The 21,394-nt window shown below is 43.4% G+C and overlaps 1 protein-coding gene across 1 annotated transcript in view; it reads left to right on the plus strand.

Annotated features, from left to right (window-relative positions):
* The first annotated feature begins 16,448 nt into the window (after positions 1-16,448).
* LOC121982136 (sodium/hydrogen exchanger 2-like) overlaps positions 16,449-21,394 on the plus strand; it is a 30,671-nt gene continuing 25,725 nt past the window's right edge. Inside the window, exons 1-2 of the mRNA XM_042535050.1 lie at positions 16,449-16,766; positions 16,873-16,991. Of these exons, the coding sequence (XP_042390984.1) occupies positions 16,587-16,766; positions 16,873-16,991 (299 nt within the window). The 5' untranslated portion in view covers positions 16,449-16,586. The remainder of the gene's footprint in view (positions 16,767-16,872; positions 16,992-21,394) is intronic.

Here is a 21,394-nt window from a genome sequence, read left to right on the forward strand (position 1 = left end):
TATCCGAGCGGAAACAATGGACGAAGCTGGACGACAACACATGGTGACGCTTTCGAACGAGGAACTCGACGCTCTGATCGAGATAAGAGCCGCCAAGCTTGTGGAGCAAAAACAGAAAGCCACAGCCGAGCGCCCGGAGCAGCAAGCAACGTCAGCGTCTGGCGGTCGAGCGGAAGCACCGCCGGCCACCGTTGCATTTCATCGGGCCCTATTCTGCACTCCTGAAGCCGCAGCAGCTCATAGAGATCAGGGATCTTCTTCGGACGAAATGCCTAGACGAGATGACCGAAAAGGGAAAGCCCTCCGAGCGGACGCATCGCCCGAGAGGATTAATCGTCAATTTTCAGAGGCTATTCTACGAGATCCTCTGCCGAAGCACTACGTGCCTCTGACGATCGGCGAGTATAATGGGACAACCGACCCAGATGATCATCTAGGTAAGTTTGATAACACGACAACCCTGCATCAATACACAGATGGGGTGAAGTGTCGGGTTTTCCTCACCACCCTCTCGGGATCGGCTCAACGGTGGTTTCGGAGGTTGCCGGACGGATCCATCACCAGCTTCAAGGACTTCCGAACGGCCTTCCTCCACCATTTTGCGAGCAGTCGACGCTACCAAAAAACGAGCGTGAGCCTGTTCGCCATCAAGCAAGAAGTCCGTGAATCGCTTCGAGCTTACATCCAGCGGTTCAACAAAGTGGCAATGGACATTCCAACGGCCACCTCGGAAACCATGATGAATGCCTTCACACAAGGCCTAGTGGATGGGGATTTCTTCCGATCGCTCATCCGAAAGCCGCCCCGAGACTATGATCACATGCTACACCGGGAGAACGAATACATCAACGTGGAAGAAGCGCAAGCGGCTAGGAAAAAAGAAACTCCAACCGAGCGGAAACAGCACGCCGCTCATCAGCCGCCCAGAGGACCAAGGGCCGAAGCAATCCGATCCCTCCACGCCAGGTCCCATGTGCAAGAGGTAGCTGCCGCCCGGCCTAAGCCAAGGAAGAAATAGACCCCGATGTTCTGCTCCTTCCACCGGACGGATACACACAACACAAGGGATTGTCGAAGTCTTCCCTTTGTGACTCATCCTGTGCCCCAGAATGCCGGACGACGGTCTCCCTCAGTCGATAGGCGACAGAGACTAATGAAGCCGATCGGACGCGAGCTGATAGGCGACACCAACATATTCCTGATCGGCATCGTTCTCCAAGGCAGGGGAATCGCTGAGCGTCAAGAGAACGGTCCCGTCCGTCTGCTCGGGAAGAAGAAAATAGAAGCAATACTTCCCGAGGCGAGATCAACATCATAGCTGGTGGGCCGACCGGAGGAGACTCCAACCGAGCCAGAAAGGCGAGCGTTCGGCAGCTCCAGATCCATGCAGTCGGCTGTAGCCGAGAGCGAGCCAGGGGACTTGGAAGGAGTTGAAGTGCCCCACGACGACGCTCTGCTCATCAAAGCGGTAATAGCCAACTACACTATTCACCGCGTATTTATTGACACATGAAGCTCGGTCAACATCATATTTAAGAAGACATTCGATCAACTACAAATTGGTAGAAAGTGCGCCCATGACGACCCGCTCTCGGGTTTCTGGGCAATGAAGTCCTGCCGGTCGGGCAAATCCAGTAGCTATCTCGGATAGGAGAGCTCGGAGGACGAGGATAGCGAACTTCGTGGTGGTCGACTCTCCTTCTTCCTACGTCATTTAGGACGACCGAGCCAGTGAGTTCCGGCGGCCGTCTCCACCTTCCACGGAAGATCAAATTTCCTTGAAGACAAAGTAGGAGAGTGCGGGAGATCAATGGCGGCTCGGCGATGCTACATTGAAATGGTCCGAGTAGAAGCAAGTAAATCGCCCGGATCGAGGTAAACGCCATAACCGAAAAGGCCTCCTCTTTAGTTTATGAAGAAAAAGAGGAAGTCCCGACCCGATCGGAGGCCACGACCTTCATCGCGTCCGATCTGGAGGAGAAGCAGAAAGAAGAGCTGATCCAATGCCTCCGAAGAAATCATGATGTCTTCGTCTGGTCGACACATGAGCTGCCTGGAATTTCATCGAGCATAGCGCAGCATGAGCTACATGTCCGACCGGACGCACGGCCAGTAAAGCAAAGAAAAAGGGACTTCAACGCCGAGCAGAATTCCATCATCCGAGCAGAGGTGGAAAACTTCTAGAGGCCGGCCATATACGCGAGGTGCAGTTCCCGAGCTGGTTGGCTAACATAGTATTAGTCTCCAAGCCAGGCAACAAGTGGAGAATGTGCATAGATTTTCGGGATCTCAACAAAGCTTGCCCGAAAGATTTTTATCCTCTGCCCCGGATAGATCAGCTGGTGGACTCTACGGCCGGTTGTGAATTAATCTGTATGCTCGACGCCTACCAGGGCTATCACCAAGTGTCGCTCGCCCGTGAAGATCAAGAAAAAGTAAGCTTCGTGACGGCCGACGGCACTTATTGCTATAAGGTGATGCCGTTCGGATTAAAGAATGCGGGAGCCACCTATCAGCGCTTGATGAACAAAGTATTTAGGGAGCAGATCGGGCGGAATTTGGAAGTTTATGTGGACGACATTCTCATCAAGTCCGGCCGAGCGGCCGATCTCTTCAAAGACATGGAGGAAACCTTTCGAATGCTACGCAAGTATTGAGTCAAGCTAAATCCCCAGAAGTGCCTATTCGGCGCAAAAGGAGGACGTTTCCTAGGGTACATAGTGACCGAGCGGGGCATCGAAGCAAATCCCAGCAAGGTGAAAGCTCTACAAGATATGCCGCCTCCAAGAAATACAAGGGAAGTGCAGCGTCTGACCGGTCGGATAATTGCTCTGTCCAGGTTCGTCTCCAAAACGGCCGACCGGAGCCTCCCTTTCTTCAAAATCTTGCGCAAGGCCACTAAATTTCACTAGGACGAAGAATGCGACCGGGCGTTCGAGGATTTGAAGGCATATCTGAATTCCCTCCTGGTATTAGCCAAGCCGACTGCGGGTGAGCCACTTTATATGTACTTGTCTTCAACCGAGCATGCAATCGGCTCGACTTTAGTGAAGTCGAGCGGAGAAGAGTCTGTGTATTTCCTTAGTCACATTTTAAAAGATGCTGAATCTCGCTACACTGGGCTCGAGAAGCTGGCTTTCGCTCTGGTCCTCGCCGCTCGGCGCCTTCGTCCATACTTCCTGACGCATACGATCATTGTCAAAACCAATAGCCCGCTCGGACGTGTTCTACTAAATCCAGAGGCATCCGGACGGCTCATCAAATGGACGACGGAGTTAAGTGAATTTGATATCCAATACCAGCCCCGCTCGGCGATCAAAGCGCAATCCTTGGTCTATTTTGTGACAGAGGTGCAAAGGTCGGAGCCGGAAGCTATGTGGAGAATATATATGGATGGGTCGTCCACTCGGCTCGGAAGCGGGATTGGAATATTGTTACTCTCCCCTCAAGAAGAGAAGATGCACTTATCCGTCCGGCTGGATTATAAAGCTACCAACAATGAAGCAGAGTATGAGGCCCTCATGGCACTGCAGGCTCGGCATGTGGGGCCGGTCGGGTAACGCTTCACTCGGATTCGCGATTGGCCGCTCGTGACTTTCGATACCTTGAAATCAATAGTGCTCGGCTCAAGCTCTATCTGAAGCCTTGAGAAGCTTAAAGCCGATTTTAGAGAAGTTATTGTCCGAAGATACCCCGGGCGGAAAATCAAGCGTAGATGAGTTAGCCAAACTCGCGAGCTCAATAGCAGGTCGCCATTCATGACCAATTGAAAAATCTTGTTGGTGGCGCCGTCGACCGGATGGAAGGCCTCACATTTCCAAGCGATGGCGGACACCCATCATGGAGTTCCTCGCTCGGGCGCCACCATCAATGAGTATGAAGCCCAGTGCTAAGGAGGAGGCGGTCGGTTCACACTCATCGACGATTTACAAAAAGGCTTTCTCACGCCCATGTTGAAATCGTGAGCTCGGAGGACTCGACTTATACTCGAAGTACATCAAGGATCGTGCGGGGCATCCGGCGGACGATCGTTGGCGAAGATCCTCTTGGCGGGTACTTGCCAACCTGGCGAGCTCGGACAGTATCTACGTGCCTTTCGTGCCAGAAGTATCACAACTTCTCCCACCAACCGGCAGAGGAAATGAAGGCATCAACCGTTTCATGTCCGTTCGATCAATGGGGAATGGATATTGTTGGTCCATTTCCGATGGCGACCGGGCAGAGGAAATTTTTGCTAGTGGCGGTCGACTATTTTTCCAAGTGGGTGGAGGCTGAGCCGCTAGCAAAGATTACCGAACAGATGGTCAAAAAATTCATCTGGCAACACATCATCTGTCGGTTCGGCATCCCCCGTCGACTTATCTCCGATAATGGGCGGCAATTCACGGGAAAATTGCTCGAAGATTGGTGCAAAAGCTATGGCATCGAGCAACACTTCACGTCCGTAGCATACCCCCAAAGCAATGGTCAAGCTGAAGTAGCTAATCGGGAAATTCTTTCTATTCTGCGCGCTCGGCTCAACCACTTGGGAGGAAGTTGGCCGGATGAGGTGCCGGGCGTCTTATGGGCTATCCGAACGACGCCGAAGGAAGGGACGGGCGTCACGCCGTTCCATTTGGTGTATGGCGGCGAGGCGGTCATTCCGGTTGAAGTCGGCGTTGAGTCCGTCCGGATCCAGAGCTATGATCATGGCAACGTCGAACGGAGGAACATGGAGCTGGATTTGGTCGACGAGGAGCGAGCCAAGGCGTCCGTTCGGTTGATGGCGTACCGGCAGCGGATGAAGCAAAATTACAACCGCCGCGTAATCCCCAGATCATTCCAGGTTGGCGATCTTGTCTGGAAGAAAGTCAAGCCGGTCGGCGACGTCGGCAAGCTAGAAGCTCCTTGGGCGGGTCCCTTCAAGGTTATTGAAAAGCTCCTCTCGGGCGCTTACTACTTGGAGGATGAAGACGGGCGGCAGCTGGATCGACCGTGGAGTGCAAATCATCTCCAGCCTTATCGAGTTGGATGAAAGGTGCACGAATGTAACTCATTTTTGTGTATATGCTAGTCGCCCGTGTCCTTGTAATGCAGGAAGCAAAATTAATTCAAAGGATGGCCAAGGGTTCCGCCGATCGGCAGTGTCGAAGTTAGCCGTAAAGACCGTCGAGCTCCGACGTTAAATATCGAGAGACGAGCCGGCGTCTATAAACGTCCGAGCGGAAGACCGTCGAGCTCCGACGTTAAATATCGAGAGACGAGCCGGCGTCTACGCGCGAGCGGAAGACCGTCGAGCTCAGGCGTTAAATATCGAGAGACGTGTCTATAAACGTCCGAGCAGAAGACCGTCGAGCTCCGACGTTAAATATCGAGAGACGAGCCGGCGTCTATAAACGTCTGAGCAGAAGACCGTCGAGCTCCGACGTTAAATATCGAGAGACAAGCCGGCGTCTATAAACGTCCGAGCGGAAGACCGTCGAGCGCCGACGTTAAATATCGAGAGACGAGCCGGCGTCTATAAACGTCCGAGCGGAAGACCGTCGAGCTCCGACGTTAAATATCGAGAGATGAGCCGGCGTCTATAAACGTCCGAGCGGAAGACCGTCGAGCTCCGACGTTAAATATCGGGAGACGAGCCGGCGTCTATAAACCCTCCGAGCGGGGAATGCCTATAAAGAGAATACAATTGCCCCAGAAACTCACCCTCAATATCATTAAATCGTCTCTACGTTCCGCTTGGCCGAGAGCCAAAAAGTACTTGCTCGATACATAGCGAAGGATCTCTGATATCAGAGCGGAAAATTAAGTAGGCAAAGTATTAAATGTTTAGCCGAACGGCGGGGCAAGGCCAGGCGCTTGGTAAAAATCCCTTTCGAATACCAGAGGAGTGATAATGACAGAGCGGATGAACACATATTTTGACTATGAAAGGAGACAGCAAATTCAAGGAAAACGTTGCATTAAGGGTAAAGCTTTAGGCCGAGCGGCCCAATTACAAAAAAAGGATGATATCCGGGCGAGTGGCCGAATTACAGAAAACTACTCAATATAATCATAGAGGTCCCTGGGAATGTTATTCAGAAGCGCCACTTGATCGCCGGCCGGAATAGTAGTAGACTCCGGAAGGAGACCCTTAGACTTCAGATAAGTGGTGGTGGCGGTCATAGCCAAGTCGAAGGCTGTGTACATCCGCTCGCATATTTTCTCTGAGAATTCGGGCGAGCGGATATAGCTCTATCTTAAGGCAGCAACTCGACTAAGCTCGGCATCTTGATATTCTTTGAAAGCCATCTGGGAGCCAGTAAGGGCCTCGTTCAGATTCTTAAGCTTTTCCGCATCGGCCGAGCAGCCCGCCTTCTCCCTGTCGAGCTGCTCTGTCAACTCCTTTATCTTCAGCTCCAGGCCCCGAGCCTCAACGTTCTTCTTCTCCAGATCGGAGATAGCTGTATTCTTCCGAGTGGTGGCCAGGGCTATTTTCGTGTCAAGCGACTTGACTTGTCGCTCGGACTCGGTCATGGTGTGGGTCTGGTCGGCTGTCTTCTTCTGTTCGGCCGCCAGCAGAGTTTGAGCTTTCTTCAGCTCCTTTTGCAGCTCGGAATAGGAAGGGCCCTGAAGGCTGGACGGACCAACTGCGGCCTTCAGTTGCCGTAGCTCTTCATCCACCAAGGCCAAGCGGTTGGAAACCGCAATTTCCTCCACCCATCTTTGGCAAAAGAAAATTATAGTTATTAGCGACCGATCGGAAAGAATGAACACAAAAGTTGGTAGATTACAAACTTACCCCCATGGCCTGCTGCATATGGCTGTTAGCCAAATTCCCGATGGGGATCAGGGCGACGCGTGCCCGAGCGTCGGCCCACATCTCAGCGAGAGGCCCCTTCAGGGTGATGGTGTGCTCGGGCGCAGTCGGTTGATCGGCCTCTGGCAGCAGCTCTTCAGTCGGGAGATGAAGAGTGACCCGAATGGTACGACCATGACCGGGGGTCGCCCGATCGGCTGTCGGGAGGGGATCAAAAGCCGGCACCGAAAACTGCGAATGAATGGTCGAGCGTTGGACTAGTAGACGAGCGAGCGGGAGAGTGCTGACCGGAATAGCATCAAGTGGCGCGGCCGGCTCGTCCCATTCAGAAGGTGTCCGGTCAGACGAAATGGTTTCAGTCACTGGCGCCTTGCCTCGACCGGTTGCAGTGACCCGCTCGGATGGTTGGACCGCGGAGGTTGCCGACCGCAGGGGAGTCTCCACTCGGCGCCTCTTTTGTAGAGGCTGCTCCTCCTCCCGAGCGGAACCTTCCTCGGGGGCAGTTGGTTCTCCAGGAGGGGTGGCTCCGCTGGCCATGTTTTGCTGAGAAGCGGGAGCGGTCGACTCAGCCTGAGTCCCGCTCTCTCCTTCGTGGGATCCGACCAGCTGGATACCCAAATCTTCCATTTCTCTGGCCGTCGCGGCTTCCAGAGCGGCCGCCTTTCTCTTCAAAACACCGGCCATGACCGAATCCATAACGATGTCCGCTGCAAAGAAAGGAAAAGAAATCAGTTAGCAATCAAAGCAAATGACCAACCAAAGTTCTTGCCGAAGCCGACCGGAAGAGGAGTCCGTATAGGACTCAGCCCGAAGATGTACATCACTCCCTCGTGGAGAAGTTTGTTGATGTCAAGTCGCAGACCGACCAGTATATTTGCAGCGTGGAGGTAGTCCGGTCGGGTCTTGAACTTCTTCAACTCGGGAGTGGGGTAGACCGCCACTGGGTCGGGAAGTTGGTCCGATCGGGCATACGGATGTAGAAAATAATCCTTCCAATGTTTATTGGAAGTAGGGAGTTTGTTAAAAGACCAAGCCGGGCCGAGCTTGGAACATGAAGGTGCGCTCGGCTTGCTTGGGTAATAAAAATAAAGACCTCCGGTCGGAGGGGATGTTGTGAATCTTAAACAAAGCGACAACACGCAGAGGAGACGGAAGGTATTGGGTACTAAGCTGCCGAGCGGTACACCAAAAATTATGGACATCTATGATGAAAGGGTGTACAGGAAAACGAAGACCGGCGGTAAAGACAGAAAACTCTGGCGGCGGCCTGTGAGGCCGAGCGGAGGGACCACTAAGCAAATTTGAAATCTCCGGGATTTGAATTGTCTATAAAATTTCAGATTCCAAATTTTAAAAGGGCATTTTTGATAGTTGTAATAATCTTACTTGAAGATAGTGGTTGGAAAAAGCAATAACCATAGCAACGAAAGGAGGTTTCAAGGATAGAGTCAAAAAAGAAATGCGGAGGAAACACCGGAAAGGAGGAAGGAAAGATATAAAACCTTGCTGCGGGGAAAGGGATCAAGGAAAAGGCGCCGGAGAGCGTCGGAGAGCAGAAACAGGATCGCCGGAGCTCCGAAGTGCAGGGGGCAATGGTCGAAATCGCGGAGGCAAGTGAGGAAGAGAAGGAAGCGAAGAATTTATAGGGTGAAGGCCGGGCGGCCTCCACCGTTGGATCCAGGTCACGGGAATCAAAGCATGCATCGAACCGTCCATTTCGAATCGCTTCGATCACATCAAAACACCATGCCACCGCCGCCATACGCCGATGGCAGTGCTCCACGTGGCATTCAATCATTCGGAGCATTTAATCAAAGCATGCTCAACCTTAATGTCGAAGATTGGCGCAGAACACGAGGAGATCCAGTGAATGCCATTGTTGATTCGCTTAAGGCTGCCTCTATGGTTGGCCGAGCGGAGGATACCAACACGAAGGAGCCGCTCGTCCAGACTCTTAGTCCAGTCAGTCGGACTATTCGCCTCCTTCGACTAGACTTGAAGGGGAGGCAAGTGATCCGGTAGTAAGAACAGGGGACCCCGCCCGGTGGAGTCAACGCCACGTGGAAGTCATAGTGGCAGTTCATCTGGAGAGGGCCGGGTCCGACTGGACGGCCGTCCGGCCGATGGAATCGAACGTCCGGAGAGGGCCGGGTCCGACCGGACGGACGGCCGGCCGATGGAATCGAACGTCCGGAGAGGGATGGGTCCGATCGGCTTGCCGACCGGACGATATTCGGCTGTTGGTTAAAGGCGCCATGTCGAAATCAGGGTTCCGGCGCTCAGTGGAAAAGGTCGCGGGGCCAAGCGGACCTCACGCTCGGCCAAAGCCATAAGGTAACACTGCTAATAGTCCCCATAAAGCACGTGATGGAGGATCTCCCAAGTAAACCACCGCATATGTCCGGCCGGATGTTGAGGGAGCTGTCCGCCCGGAAGCCAGATTTGGAGCAAAGGGGTAAAGGACAAGGAACGTCTTTTTCTGACAGCAGGTATGTTTCACGTGTGGGCCATGCTCCAAATCTTGTGACAGGGGATTCCGCTATCCCATCGAGGACATGCTAAGACTGTAGCAGTATGGGTTAGGGAAGCTCACTGACAAGTCCTTACTGGAGTATGGGCCATGGACACGTGTACACCTCGGTAGGTGTACACTCACTTCTTCGCTGCCCTATATAAAGTCCCTCATTCTTCGCCGGAGGTACGCAGTCTACAAGTTTGAAAGCCACTGTTTCTTTCTTGAGCTTCGCCTGACTTGAGCGTCGAAGGGTCGCCGCCGGGAATCCCTTCCCGGCCCGACTTCTGTGCAGGTTCGCCGGAGCTTCGTGCCGCCAGTCGAAGATCCGCGCCAGCAGCCGGAAGCGCCACGTGCCCAGCGTCCGTTGATTCGGCATTCGGACAGGATCATCAACCAATCGATTGGTAGGCGAAAATTAGTCCAAATAGTAGTTTTATAAAGAGGATTTCGAGGAGGATTCTCGACGCCAGTTCTTGGGGGTTTTGGAGGATAGTGTAGCAGCATTTCCGGACCAACAAAAGGAAATTTTAAGATACAAGAGATCAATCAAGCAAGGTTTTAATTGTGAAGTCTTTTTTGATTGTATTTGTCTTTGTTTTCTTTTTTTTTTTATTTTTGTGCTAATGCTTGTAAGAGTCTTCTCCACCTTTGGAAGGTTTCCAAGAAAAAGGAAGTTCTTAAGAGGCTTCTCTGCCTTTGGAAGGTTTTCAAGAAAAAAGAAGTTCTTAGTGAAATCTATGAGTGAGAAGTGAACCCTTGGATTAGTCATCTCGAGAAAGTATATATCAAGTAAAATTAAGGTGTAATGCATGTGGTGTCCAAGTTAATTGAAGTTTCCGTTGTGTATTCAACGATGAGTATAAAGCAACGAAGAGAAGTAATCGAAATTATTCATTCCCTCTAGTTCTTACAGCCCTTGTTGGAGAAAACAATTTGTTGCTGGAGATTTTGGGATTTTGTCGAATTCAAATTACACAAAATTAAATTCAATTTAGTTGTCGAGATAACCTGAGATGATAATTTCAGGCTGGCAGCAGGGGTTGGTGTCTGCCTAGTGTTGAACGCAACCTCCACAGTGGCCGAGTGAGCGTCTGCCAAGAGTCAGGTTGGGTGAGTGAACTGAGCAATTGGTCGAGCGAGAGTCCGATCGGGCGAGTTAGCCGAGCGAGTTGGAGGTTGGTCGGGCGCAAAGACCGGCCGGGTGGGTGAAGCGACGGGGCGAGTGAGCCTTTGGCCGAGCGAATCGACCGGGCGGGCAAAGAGACCGACCGGGTGAAGAGGCAGTGTACGTGGCCAGCCGGGCGAATTGACAGAGCGGTCGAGCGAATTGAGTGAGCTACCGAGTGAGTGACCAGCAGGGCGAACTACCTAGAGGGCGGCTGATCGAGCGAGTGGCCGAGCAAATGACCGGTCGAGTGCTAGCGAATGACCGGCTGAGCAAGCTAGCGAGAGAGCAACCGACCAAGTGAGTGGTCGAGCGGCCGAGTGGGCTATGTGACCGGGCAGATGCTGTGACCGGGTGAGTGATGTGAGCGACTGGATGTGTGAATCGAGGTCTGCGATACGCAGTTTCCTTGAAACAACTTTGTCCCACCTCCGGCTGTGCTTCGAGGCTTTCTTGGGTCGTCTATTTCGCAGGATACAACGGTGAACTATGATTCCCACTAAGCATTAATGGTCACAATGAACTGAGAGATACCCGATTGCTATCACGGGCACTCCGTTGAACAAGAGATGCATGATAGAGAAAAGGGGAAACGTTGGTGAAGAGCTCCTGCTGCTGCTTTTCGATGTGCGTAACCCTTTGCTTGTGGTCGTAGCCTCCTTATATAGGAGCTCAGACCAATGGTCAAAGCGTTAATGAAACACCCTTAAATAAGCAACAAAAAGTTTATGTAGTAAAATGTTAGTTGTTCTACTTGGGAAAATTCTCCCCCGACCAGTCCGGCATTCGGTGCGTGCAGGTCGTGCTCGCACACAAGTCAACTTGGTTCAGTACATCTTGGCCCTGGATTTTTACCCCCCCTTGCACCCACGGGTAAGAGAGAGTATCTCCCCTTGCATTTATTTACATCATCAAAATATGTGAATCAACATAAAGTCTCATTCACAATGAAGCTCCATGCCTCTTCCACATCTTCTCTATTCATATATATCCAACAGACCTAACATGATCGAGTCTCAACTTAAGCGAATTAGTGGATTAGAATTTTTTTTAATAGACAATTTACCTAAGAATATTGGGCCGATGAACCGTCTATTATAAGCACTTTCTAATTTATCCTAATATCTAGTGAAAAATTTTTAAAGGATCGAATTGATGATCTTAAAATTAATCTATATATAAGTTGAATACTACCAACTAAAAAATAATGAATTTTCTTCTTTGTAAAATATCAAGGTGCGTTTGATACGTGCATTTTTCATTTTCATTTGTTTAAAAACGTATATTTTTTGAAAAATAGTGTTTGGTTTATATTTTTCGTGTCTGTTTTCTAAAAAAATAGATAGCGTTTTTTAGAAAAATAGAGAATGACAAAAAGTCCTTTTCTGTTTTCTAAAAAATACATGTTTTTCAGAAAATAAAAAACATGCGTACCAAACGCACCATTACTTTTTTTTTTTACAACTATATAATCATTGATTTGTCTACTGTGTCCAAGTGTCGCTGAAGTTATCGCCTGGTCCTATATTCCTTGTGATTGACTAATCCTCATACTTGCTAGTTTCTTTATTGAAATCAAATCATAAATATCTAATGTTTATACACCCTCATATTAAAATGCATATAAAAATATTTTTTCTAGCATAGTAACTTTTTTTTATAGAAGAGATCAAATAGTCAATGAAATATTTTATATCCATTAAAAATTAATCTTAAAATTTATTAAAATAAATATTCATATGCTACTAACTACATCAACCTGCAAATGCTTATTTAATACAATACCATATTCGAAAGTAGATGGTATATTATCAGTACAAATATTTCTATCTAAATGAGCAACAAAGTGATTTCCCTCCCATACTAATTCAACCTATTCAATAAATGTGAATACTCTATTTAAAAGAATTCTCGGTCCATTGAACTCCTAATCACTTATATTTTTTGTCAAAAATGCTTAATGAAAATGGAGGTCCTAAAACTATTAAAAATTGAACATGAAAGAAACTCAAAATGGTTAATCGTTTTGGAGGCCTTAAAACTTAAAAAAAAAAAACATGGGAGAACAAGGGAATGCAATCCTTATCCATGACGGACTTTAGACATAGGTTATTAAAATCTATGCCTAGGATCTCAATTTTTATTAGGGCATATTATTTTTAATGTATTAAATATTTATATATATATTTTTAAAATATAATGGAAAAAAATATGACCCACATGATAAAATATTACACAATTTTATTCTCTAAAAATTTCTAAAAAATTGGAATCATTATTTTAATATATTAAATATATTTTTATGTATATTTTTTTTAAGAGAATGGAAAAGAATAGGGCCCACGTAATTAAATATTTACATTATCTCAATATATCAAAGTTTCAGATTTCACAAAGATCTTATTAGAGTTTCAATGGATAGAGTCGGTATTTTTTTTTAACAAATTAAATTTATTTTTAATTATGGATGTTATTTTATAAAATCTAATCTATTCCTCTTCAATATCTCTCAATCATAGCCTATTTTGATTACATTTCTCCAGTGTCGTACCTGAGATTTTGATAACCTGAGTCAAACTTCAATAAAAAGGCCTCTTACATCATCTTACTACTATATTAACTTTAAAAATCATCTACACTTCAAAATATGATTAAAATATAGTAAATGACTCTAATTGCACTCATAACTAGTCATGAAAATTTTATGCTGCTACAATTCAAGTGTAGCACAAGGGATCTTGTTCATTGCTTGTTTTTTTGCTAGGGAGGTTAATTCAATTAGGTCCTCCTTTACAATGACAAGTGAGCATAAAATGACATCAAAATGATAGATTGAAGCCAAAGAGCTAATCTCAAATAGATGAACAGGAAGAAAACTACTACTTACATCTAAAAAAGTCATCTTAGCATATCTTCTGCTTCAATGAGTTCACAGTCAAAATTTATGATTCAACATTCTTCTACTTGGGGCCATCTAAAGGAATTGTTTTGGGCACAAATAATTGACCAATTGTTGTTGGAAAATTTATTAATTTGTCTTTATTTTTGGTATATTTAGTATTTAATGCAATGAGCATTAGTGATCAATCATGCAAAACTCAATTAAATTGTTAGATGTGGATTTACTTGTTATATCTCTCATGCTTTCCCTACTAAGGAGGGGGAATCCTTTTTTCTAGCTCGCTTCCAGATGCAAAAAGCTAACTAGTTTAATGCTACAAACTAATTGAATCAAATTGGATGGAGTTAATAGGAATTAAGGAGCAGGAGCAAAGAGGCAGAAGAGAATAAGAAAAGTCAGCTTTGCTTTTGTCTCCATCTCACCTTTTTCCTTGCTTTTGTAACCGCACAAAACACAACAATTCAAAAGCAAGCAAGAAGTCAAAAACAATGAAGTTGATCAGAAATAAAAACTACACAGATCAAACAGAAATTTACCAAAATGGAAAATTAATCGAAGAGGCTGGCAGGTTGCTATAGTCGGCCGTGTAGAAAACTAGAAATGACCACCCTTGAAGAGGAGAGTTCACGGCGAAATTAGGGCAAGGATTGACACTTTGCGACGGCAAAATTAGGAGAGGATCGGCACAGCAAAACATCGGCACTTTGCGATGGCGAATTTAGGGCGAGGATCAAGTGATTGACAAAGTGGCACTTCTCAAGTCGCAATGGCGAAAAATTAAGGAGAGGAATCGATGATTCGAGTTTTATTAAAGTTAAAATATACATATTAAATTACATGATAAACTAATAATATTTGGGCCCCTCTTAGAACTGGGTCTGAGGCAAGCGCCTCCTGGGCCTCACCTCAAGTCCGGGCCTGCATTTCTCGTTCGTTAGTGATACTTTCTCCTTTAATCAATAAGAATATGAATTAGAAATTTTTTATCTTATCCATACAATACAAATTAAAAATGTTAATTTTTTAAAGTTCCCCCTCTTCCCCTTTTTCAACTTTCCCTTTCTGTGCTTCTCTTACTCATTGAGATTGGAGAAGAGAAACTGCACCTAGCACTAACACGCTCATGCGGTCAATGCTACAATGCTTGTTGCTTGATTAAATTCAAATGTGCCATCAAAATGGAAGATTGTATTATTTTTTAGCAATAACGAGTTAGATACCTCTACCATTTTGCTTCTTTGATAGACATTAAGTTTAACTTTTATTTAAATATAATAAATTATTCAATTTTCCATTTATCTTCATTCTATCATTTATAATTGTTCTGATTTAGGTAATGAAAAATATGATTTATTTTTTCTTTTTCTTTATGCTTAAAAAGACTTTTATTTAGTTCTTGATAAATGCTAGTTTGGTTTCATTGTGATATTTATTTTCTAAGGATTGTATTCAGTTTTATCATTTTGTATATTATTTTTTATTTATTTATATTTTGTACTTCGCCGATGATAATGAGTTGAGCATGAAAACATGAATTTTTTATATTGTTATCCTATTTTATTGTTCTTATTTCCTCAATTTTGTTCATTTTGATAAGGGTTGCTCTCTCAATCTTTTATTTAAATACACTTATTTTTAACTAAGTGAATTGTAAACTTATTATCTACTTGAAGTATATTATTATATCTAATAATAATTTTCTGTTTAATACAGTAAAACTTATATTTCTTTGAATTAGATTATTAAAATTTGAATATAAAATTTTAATTAATAATTTTACATCTAAAAAGTAAGAAAATTAAATTGTATATAAAAAATATTTTTTAAAATTAATATTTAATTTGTTAAAAAAAATTTTAAACCACCATTTTCGATCTAAATCTATGAAAAAAAAGTGAGGAATATTTTTTTAAAATAATGCCAAAGGTTTAAAGAAAAAAAAATTCTAGCTAGGTCCTCAAATAGCAGTTCAGATCCTCTGTCCTCAAATTTCTTTGTCCCCGTGTCTCCTACCGATCGGACGGACCAAATTACATCTCAAGGCATCATGACATCTTTAAAATGTATGCAGTATCCTCGTGATATATAAGACATCTTTGATATATAATTTAGTCCGTCCAATCAATAAGGGGATATGAGAATAGAAAAATTTAGGGACAGAATATCATCCTCACATAGAGGCCCTGTTTACTTATCTTGAAAAGATTCCTTCAAACCATAGAAATCCTCGAGGAGCCCGTGACAAATTGTTTACAAGTCAAATTTAGAAATTAGACATGCTCGTGAATGACGTAAATGCAAGCTTGATTGCTCATAGTGCTGCGCATAAATGAACAACGCCGGCGTAGAAAAGATATATACAACATAATAATTTCTTAAAGATGCCAGTCAAATTTTCTTTTAATAAAATTTAATTCTTTCCCGTGCACCTGCACGCGAGTGAGGAATCAAACATACGATGTCTAAAAATACGAATTTATTTTGTTTTTGTTTTTTTTTATAATAAAATTATCCCTTTTCTATACGATTTTTTATGCACAGGCGTGCTGCGCTAAATTGATAATCTAAAGAAGAAAAAAAAAAAATCAAGATTCAAAACATTTCATTGTTGTTCTAAACATCTACTTCATTTTCTCCGGATAAGATTATATATTAGTAACGATACAAATCTTTCCAGCTCACCGTCATTTAGCCAAATCCGAGTTGGTCACCACCGCTGCTATAATTGGTCAACGTGGCTCAAATCGGTTAATTTGCCGATTCATATACTATTTGGTACAATCACAATTGCACCCAAATCTAATCTAATTTAATATATTTCTGATTAAGCAATTTTAATCAATTAAAACTTTTTTTTCAATAAATCTGTCCATATATATATAATTTTAAATAATATTGATTTTTTTTCAATTTAAGAGGACATAAATGTTTACCTATTTGCTTTTTTTTTTTCTGTTAAAAAGGAAAAAAATTATGGACGATGAAGGTTTACTCCGTAGCAAGCCGTTCGGCTCACGTGACCACGAGATCAGACGCAACGCCGAGAACACCAGACACGAAGCCAATTCGTTGGACGCGATCTCGAAGATAAAAATGGCCTCTCGGCTGCTCCCGTTGCGTTGCAAAAATCTGTTTTTTTACAGCCCACACACACCGGGGTCTGCGCTGACGCTTGTCTTCTGGTGAGAGATCTCCGCCGGAATACTGCGGCCGGGGCGGTGCCATGGCCGTGGATTTATCGAGTCTAGCGATGAAGCTGGGGATCTCTCAGCTCGGGACCTCGGATCATGCGTCGGTGGTGTCGATCAACATCTTCGTGGCGCTCATCTGCGCCTGCATCGTTATTGGCCACCTGCTGGAGGAGAATCGCTGGATGAATGAGTCCATTACTTCATTAATCATTGTGAGTCTCTGATTGTCTTCTGGTTTTTTTTGGTAATGTTCGAACTGTTTGGTACTTACTGTTTAGTGGGAGGCATGAGATGATTTGGGGGCGGTTTTGAACGCAGGGACTGTGCACTGGCGCCGTAATTCGTCTCTTGACGCAAGGGAAGAACTCACATATTATGGTCTTCAGTGAAGATCTCTTCTTTATCTATGTGCTTCCACCAATAATCTTCAACGCAGGGTACTTTTTATATTCTTTGTTCCAGTTTCACTTGTTAGTTTTTACACCGGGGAAATGATTCGTATGTTCGTTTCTTTCGTTTGAGTTTTGAGCTTCATAGTTTCGTTATGGTATGAGGCTTCCATCATGGGTCCTGCAAACTAGGACAACCTGACACTTTAACAACCAAATCTGTAGTTACTGATCTAGCTAATGTTGGAATCAGACATTAAAATATTGGTTCCACGATTATTAAACTTGCCAATTTCGAAGAAGAGACACCAAATAATAAATCTAATCAACAGTTCTCCAAATCTCATTGTAAAATGAAGTGTTTAGCTCCTGCGGGCTTAATTCTGTCTTATCACAGCTGAAGGGTGCAATCAGTGTTGTCTTTGCTATCAGCATGATGGTGTATTGAGGCCTGTCATGTAAAAGAATATTGTCTTGAAATATTGAGAATAAGAATAAGAGGAGGACCCTAGAGAAGTCTCCACTTCCCTTGACCATGACTTTATTGGTCAAGGGAAGTCTTGGTCGAATATGCTTTTGTCAGGGAACTATTATTGTTGCTAATTTTGCTTCTTCAATTCTGCTCTTATCAAGGAATTGCCGCTGTCGAGGAACTCTGTAAATCCTTCAATAAATTAGAGAACAAATGCAAGGTGCATACACTCGTTTTTCTTAAGAAACTATTTGCTCCCACCATGGTGATGTACTCGAACTAAGCAAATGTTCCTTCAGGATACAATGGATTCCTTAATAATGTTGTTTCCAAAGTGCACGCTTGAAAACAACCCCGAATACCTTAGATTATTTATTCAAGATCAACAATTGAATGCTTGTATATTGTTACTGCAGTATAACAATATACAAACAACACTTTGAAAGCAAGTAATTTTGAGAGGAAAGGTTTTTGATATGAAGATGATGGAGTGTTTGTGCATAATGGAGTTTTATAGTGTTTGAATCATTCTCTATGATAAGACATGTCTTTTGGATCACAACCTTTCTTTCAAACATCAAAAGACACCAATACATGAAGGGACAATTAAACAGACACAACTTATTCTTTTCCATTTTATAGAAATCACCAACAATCGTCCATCATTTCCATAAAAATGAAATTTTGAAAACTTTCATTTATCAAGTGACAAGCCTTATGCATAAATAAAGGTATCCAATGGATTGGAACCTTTACATAGTGAAGACCTCTCAAATGCTAACCAAGGTGACCAGTAGACCAGCTTTGAACCATCGACCTTATTCGATTAACCGGAGCAATCTCACACATAGACTTTCCTTATCCTCGATATTCATATTGGCGACACGTGGATTGACCTTGTGTCTTAATACCTTGGTTTTCCATGAATATTTATGTAGTTAGCCAGACCACACTAGAGACGACCCTATCTCCTATATTCACATAGGTGGATGTTATAAAGAATACCCACGTAACTAAGTATTCCAAAGGATTGCCCTTTATAACTCCATTCAAAGCTTAGAAGCTTTTCCCAACCATTCCATTACGTGAATCAAGCACTTTCTTAGACAAATTAAGTGCTTCAACCATCCATATAATATACTTTGCTCATTGAACCCAAGATTTGGAAATCACCCAAAGTTGAGTCAAGTTTCTACTATTGATGATCAATAAGTTGACTTTAGTCCCATCTCCTTTGACGTTCTCAAAACTAGATCCCTTATAAGGCCTTTTGTCAAAGGGTCAATCAAGTAAGACTTGACTTCACATAGTCTATAGTTATGATATATTCAGATATTAATTGTCTAACTGAATTATGTCTCAATCCAATATGCCTCAATTTTTCATTGTAAATATTGTTATATGCCCTTAATGGTGTAGCCTCACTTTCACAACGTATAGCAAATGGAGGCATTGGTTTTTGCACAAAGGAACTTCCATTAACAGGTTCCTTGACCATTCTACTTCCTTAGCACACGAAGCAAGAGCTATAAACTTGGCTGTCATTGTGGAATCAACAATATAAGTTTGCTTTTTTAGAACCCAAGATATGATTCCACTAATTCTGAATATCCATCCACTTATAGTTGTATGATCTTTTGAATAAGATATCCAACTAGATATTCTTCTAGAATTTTAGGATATCCAAGATAATATATATCATAATCCGTAGTGTCTTAAGTGCTTCAATACTCGATAAATTGCATTCCGGCGCAATTGACTAGGATTGTTGGTATACCTACTCAATTTTCCAATTGCAAATGCAATATCAAGTCTAGTCGATATCATTGCATACATCAAGGAACAAAGCATATTCTAGTTGGTTATCTGTCCTTCCCGTATTATGATACAGTTTAATACTAGAATCAAAAGGTGTTGTAACGGTCTTACAATCAAAATGGTCAAAGTTTCCCAATATTTTTTTCAATATAATGAGATTGTGAAAGAACAAGACCCAAATATTTCATATCAAAGAAGGATGACAACAATAATTTAGTGTCATTTACACTAATCATATCGGTTCCAAAGATCAACATGTCATCCACGTAAAGACAAATAATAACACCTTTACTATGGTTAAACTTACTATACACACATTTATCGTATTCATGGATTTTAAATCCATTAGCAACTATCAAAAAAAAAAAAAAAAGGCAGCTCGGTGCACGAAGCTCCTGCCATGCGGGGTCCTGGGGGAGGATCCATTGTACGCAGCCTTACCCTACTTTTTGCAAGAGGCTGTTTCCAAGGATTAGCAACTATCACTTGACCAACTATCACTTGACCAAAATTTTCATGTCATTGTTTAGAAGCCTATGTAAGTTCATATAATGATTTAACCAATTTACACACTTTTATGCTCTTGTCTAGGCATAATGAACTATTCCAGTTGTTCCATATAGATCTCCTTATCTAGCTTTCTATTAAGAAACGTTGTTTTTACATCTATTTGATATATCTCAAGATGATAAATTGATACTAATGCAATCACGGTTCTAATCATAGCAAACCTAACAACGGGTGCATAGGTATCAAAATAGTCTAGGTCTTCCTTTTGTTTAAAGCCCTTTACTACTAACCTTGCCTCAACTTTCATCTTCTTTTTAAAGATCCATTTGCAACCGATTGGTTTTGAGCTATGTGGAAGATCAACCAATTTCCACGTTTTATTGCTCATAATAGACTCCATCTCATCATTAATTGCTTCTTTCCAGCATGCAACATCCCTAGACTTCATTGCTTCTTCATATGTTTTGGGATCAGATTCCGTATGTGGTTATCTGTTTCACATTTGAATTCCTAGTTCCCTGCATAACAAAGTCAGGTCCAAAGGATCCTTTTGAGCCCATTTACTTGTCCTTAATTTAGGAGGATTAACATCAACATTTGCATGAACAATTACTTCATTATTGACTATTGATGTGCTAGTAGTAGAATCATGAGGAACTTCAGAATCTAAGGCTTTAGGTATAGTAAAAATTCTGTTCTCATAAAATATGACATTGACAGAAATAGAATTATTGGGTTCAATAACAAGGAACCTGTATGCCTTACTATTTTCAGCATAACCCAAGAAGATGCACTCAATACCCTTCTCTCCTAACTTCCTCACTTTTGGTTCAGGAAGTCTAACAATAGCTCTACATCCCCAAACTTGTAAGTAAGATAGATTAAGCTTGCGTTTCTTCCATAATTCATATGGGATAACTTTATTTCCTTTAGAAGGAACACAATTTAGAATGTGACATGCAATCATTATCGCTTCACCCCAATAGTCCTTAGTTGTTGATTCCTCAACATAGTATTCGCCATTTCAATAAGAGTTCTATTTTTCCTTTCTGCTATTCCATTTTGTTGAGGAGTATATGCAGAAGATAGTTCATGCACAATGCTCATATCTTCACAATATTTAGAAAAGTTATGTTCACCTCCTCTATCACTTCTAAGACATTTAAGCTTTAGAATTACATAGATTTTTTATTTCGGTCTCATAAATTTTAAGTTTATCAAATAGTTCATCCTTAGTCCTCATTAAATAAACATAACAATATCTAGAAAAATCATCGATAAAGGGCAGCCCGGTGCACGAAGCTTCCGCTATGTGGGGTCCTGAGGAAGGATCCATTGCACCCAGCCTTACCCTGTTTTTTACAAGAGGTTGTTTCCAGGATTCGAACCCGTGACCTTGGTCACAAAGCAACAACTTTACCGTTGCGCAAGACTCCCCTTCATCGATAATGGAAAGAAAATAACATTTTCCTCCCCTAGTAGGCGTAGCATGTAAATCACATACATTCATCACTATGTATTAATTCCAATATAGAACTAGTTCTTTTTATTAGGAAATGGAGTTTTAGTTTTTTTGTTTTGCATGCAGACTTTGCATTTTTCTAGTATGTCATCCTTATATTTTTGGTATTAAATTCAGATTACTCATGTC

Source organism: Zingiber officinale, chromosome 5A, assembly GCF_018446385.1.
Source record: "Zingiber officinale cultivar Zhangliang chromosome 5A, Zo_v1.1, whole genome shotgun sequence".
In the NCBI taxonomy this organism is placed as follows: Eukaryota; Viridiplantae; Streptophyta; class Magnoliopsida; order Zingiberales; family Zingiberaceae; genus Zingiber; species Zingiber officinale.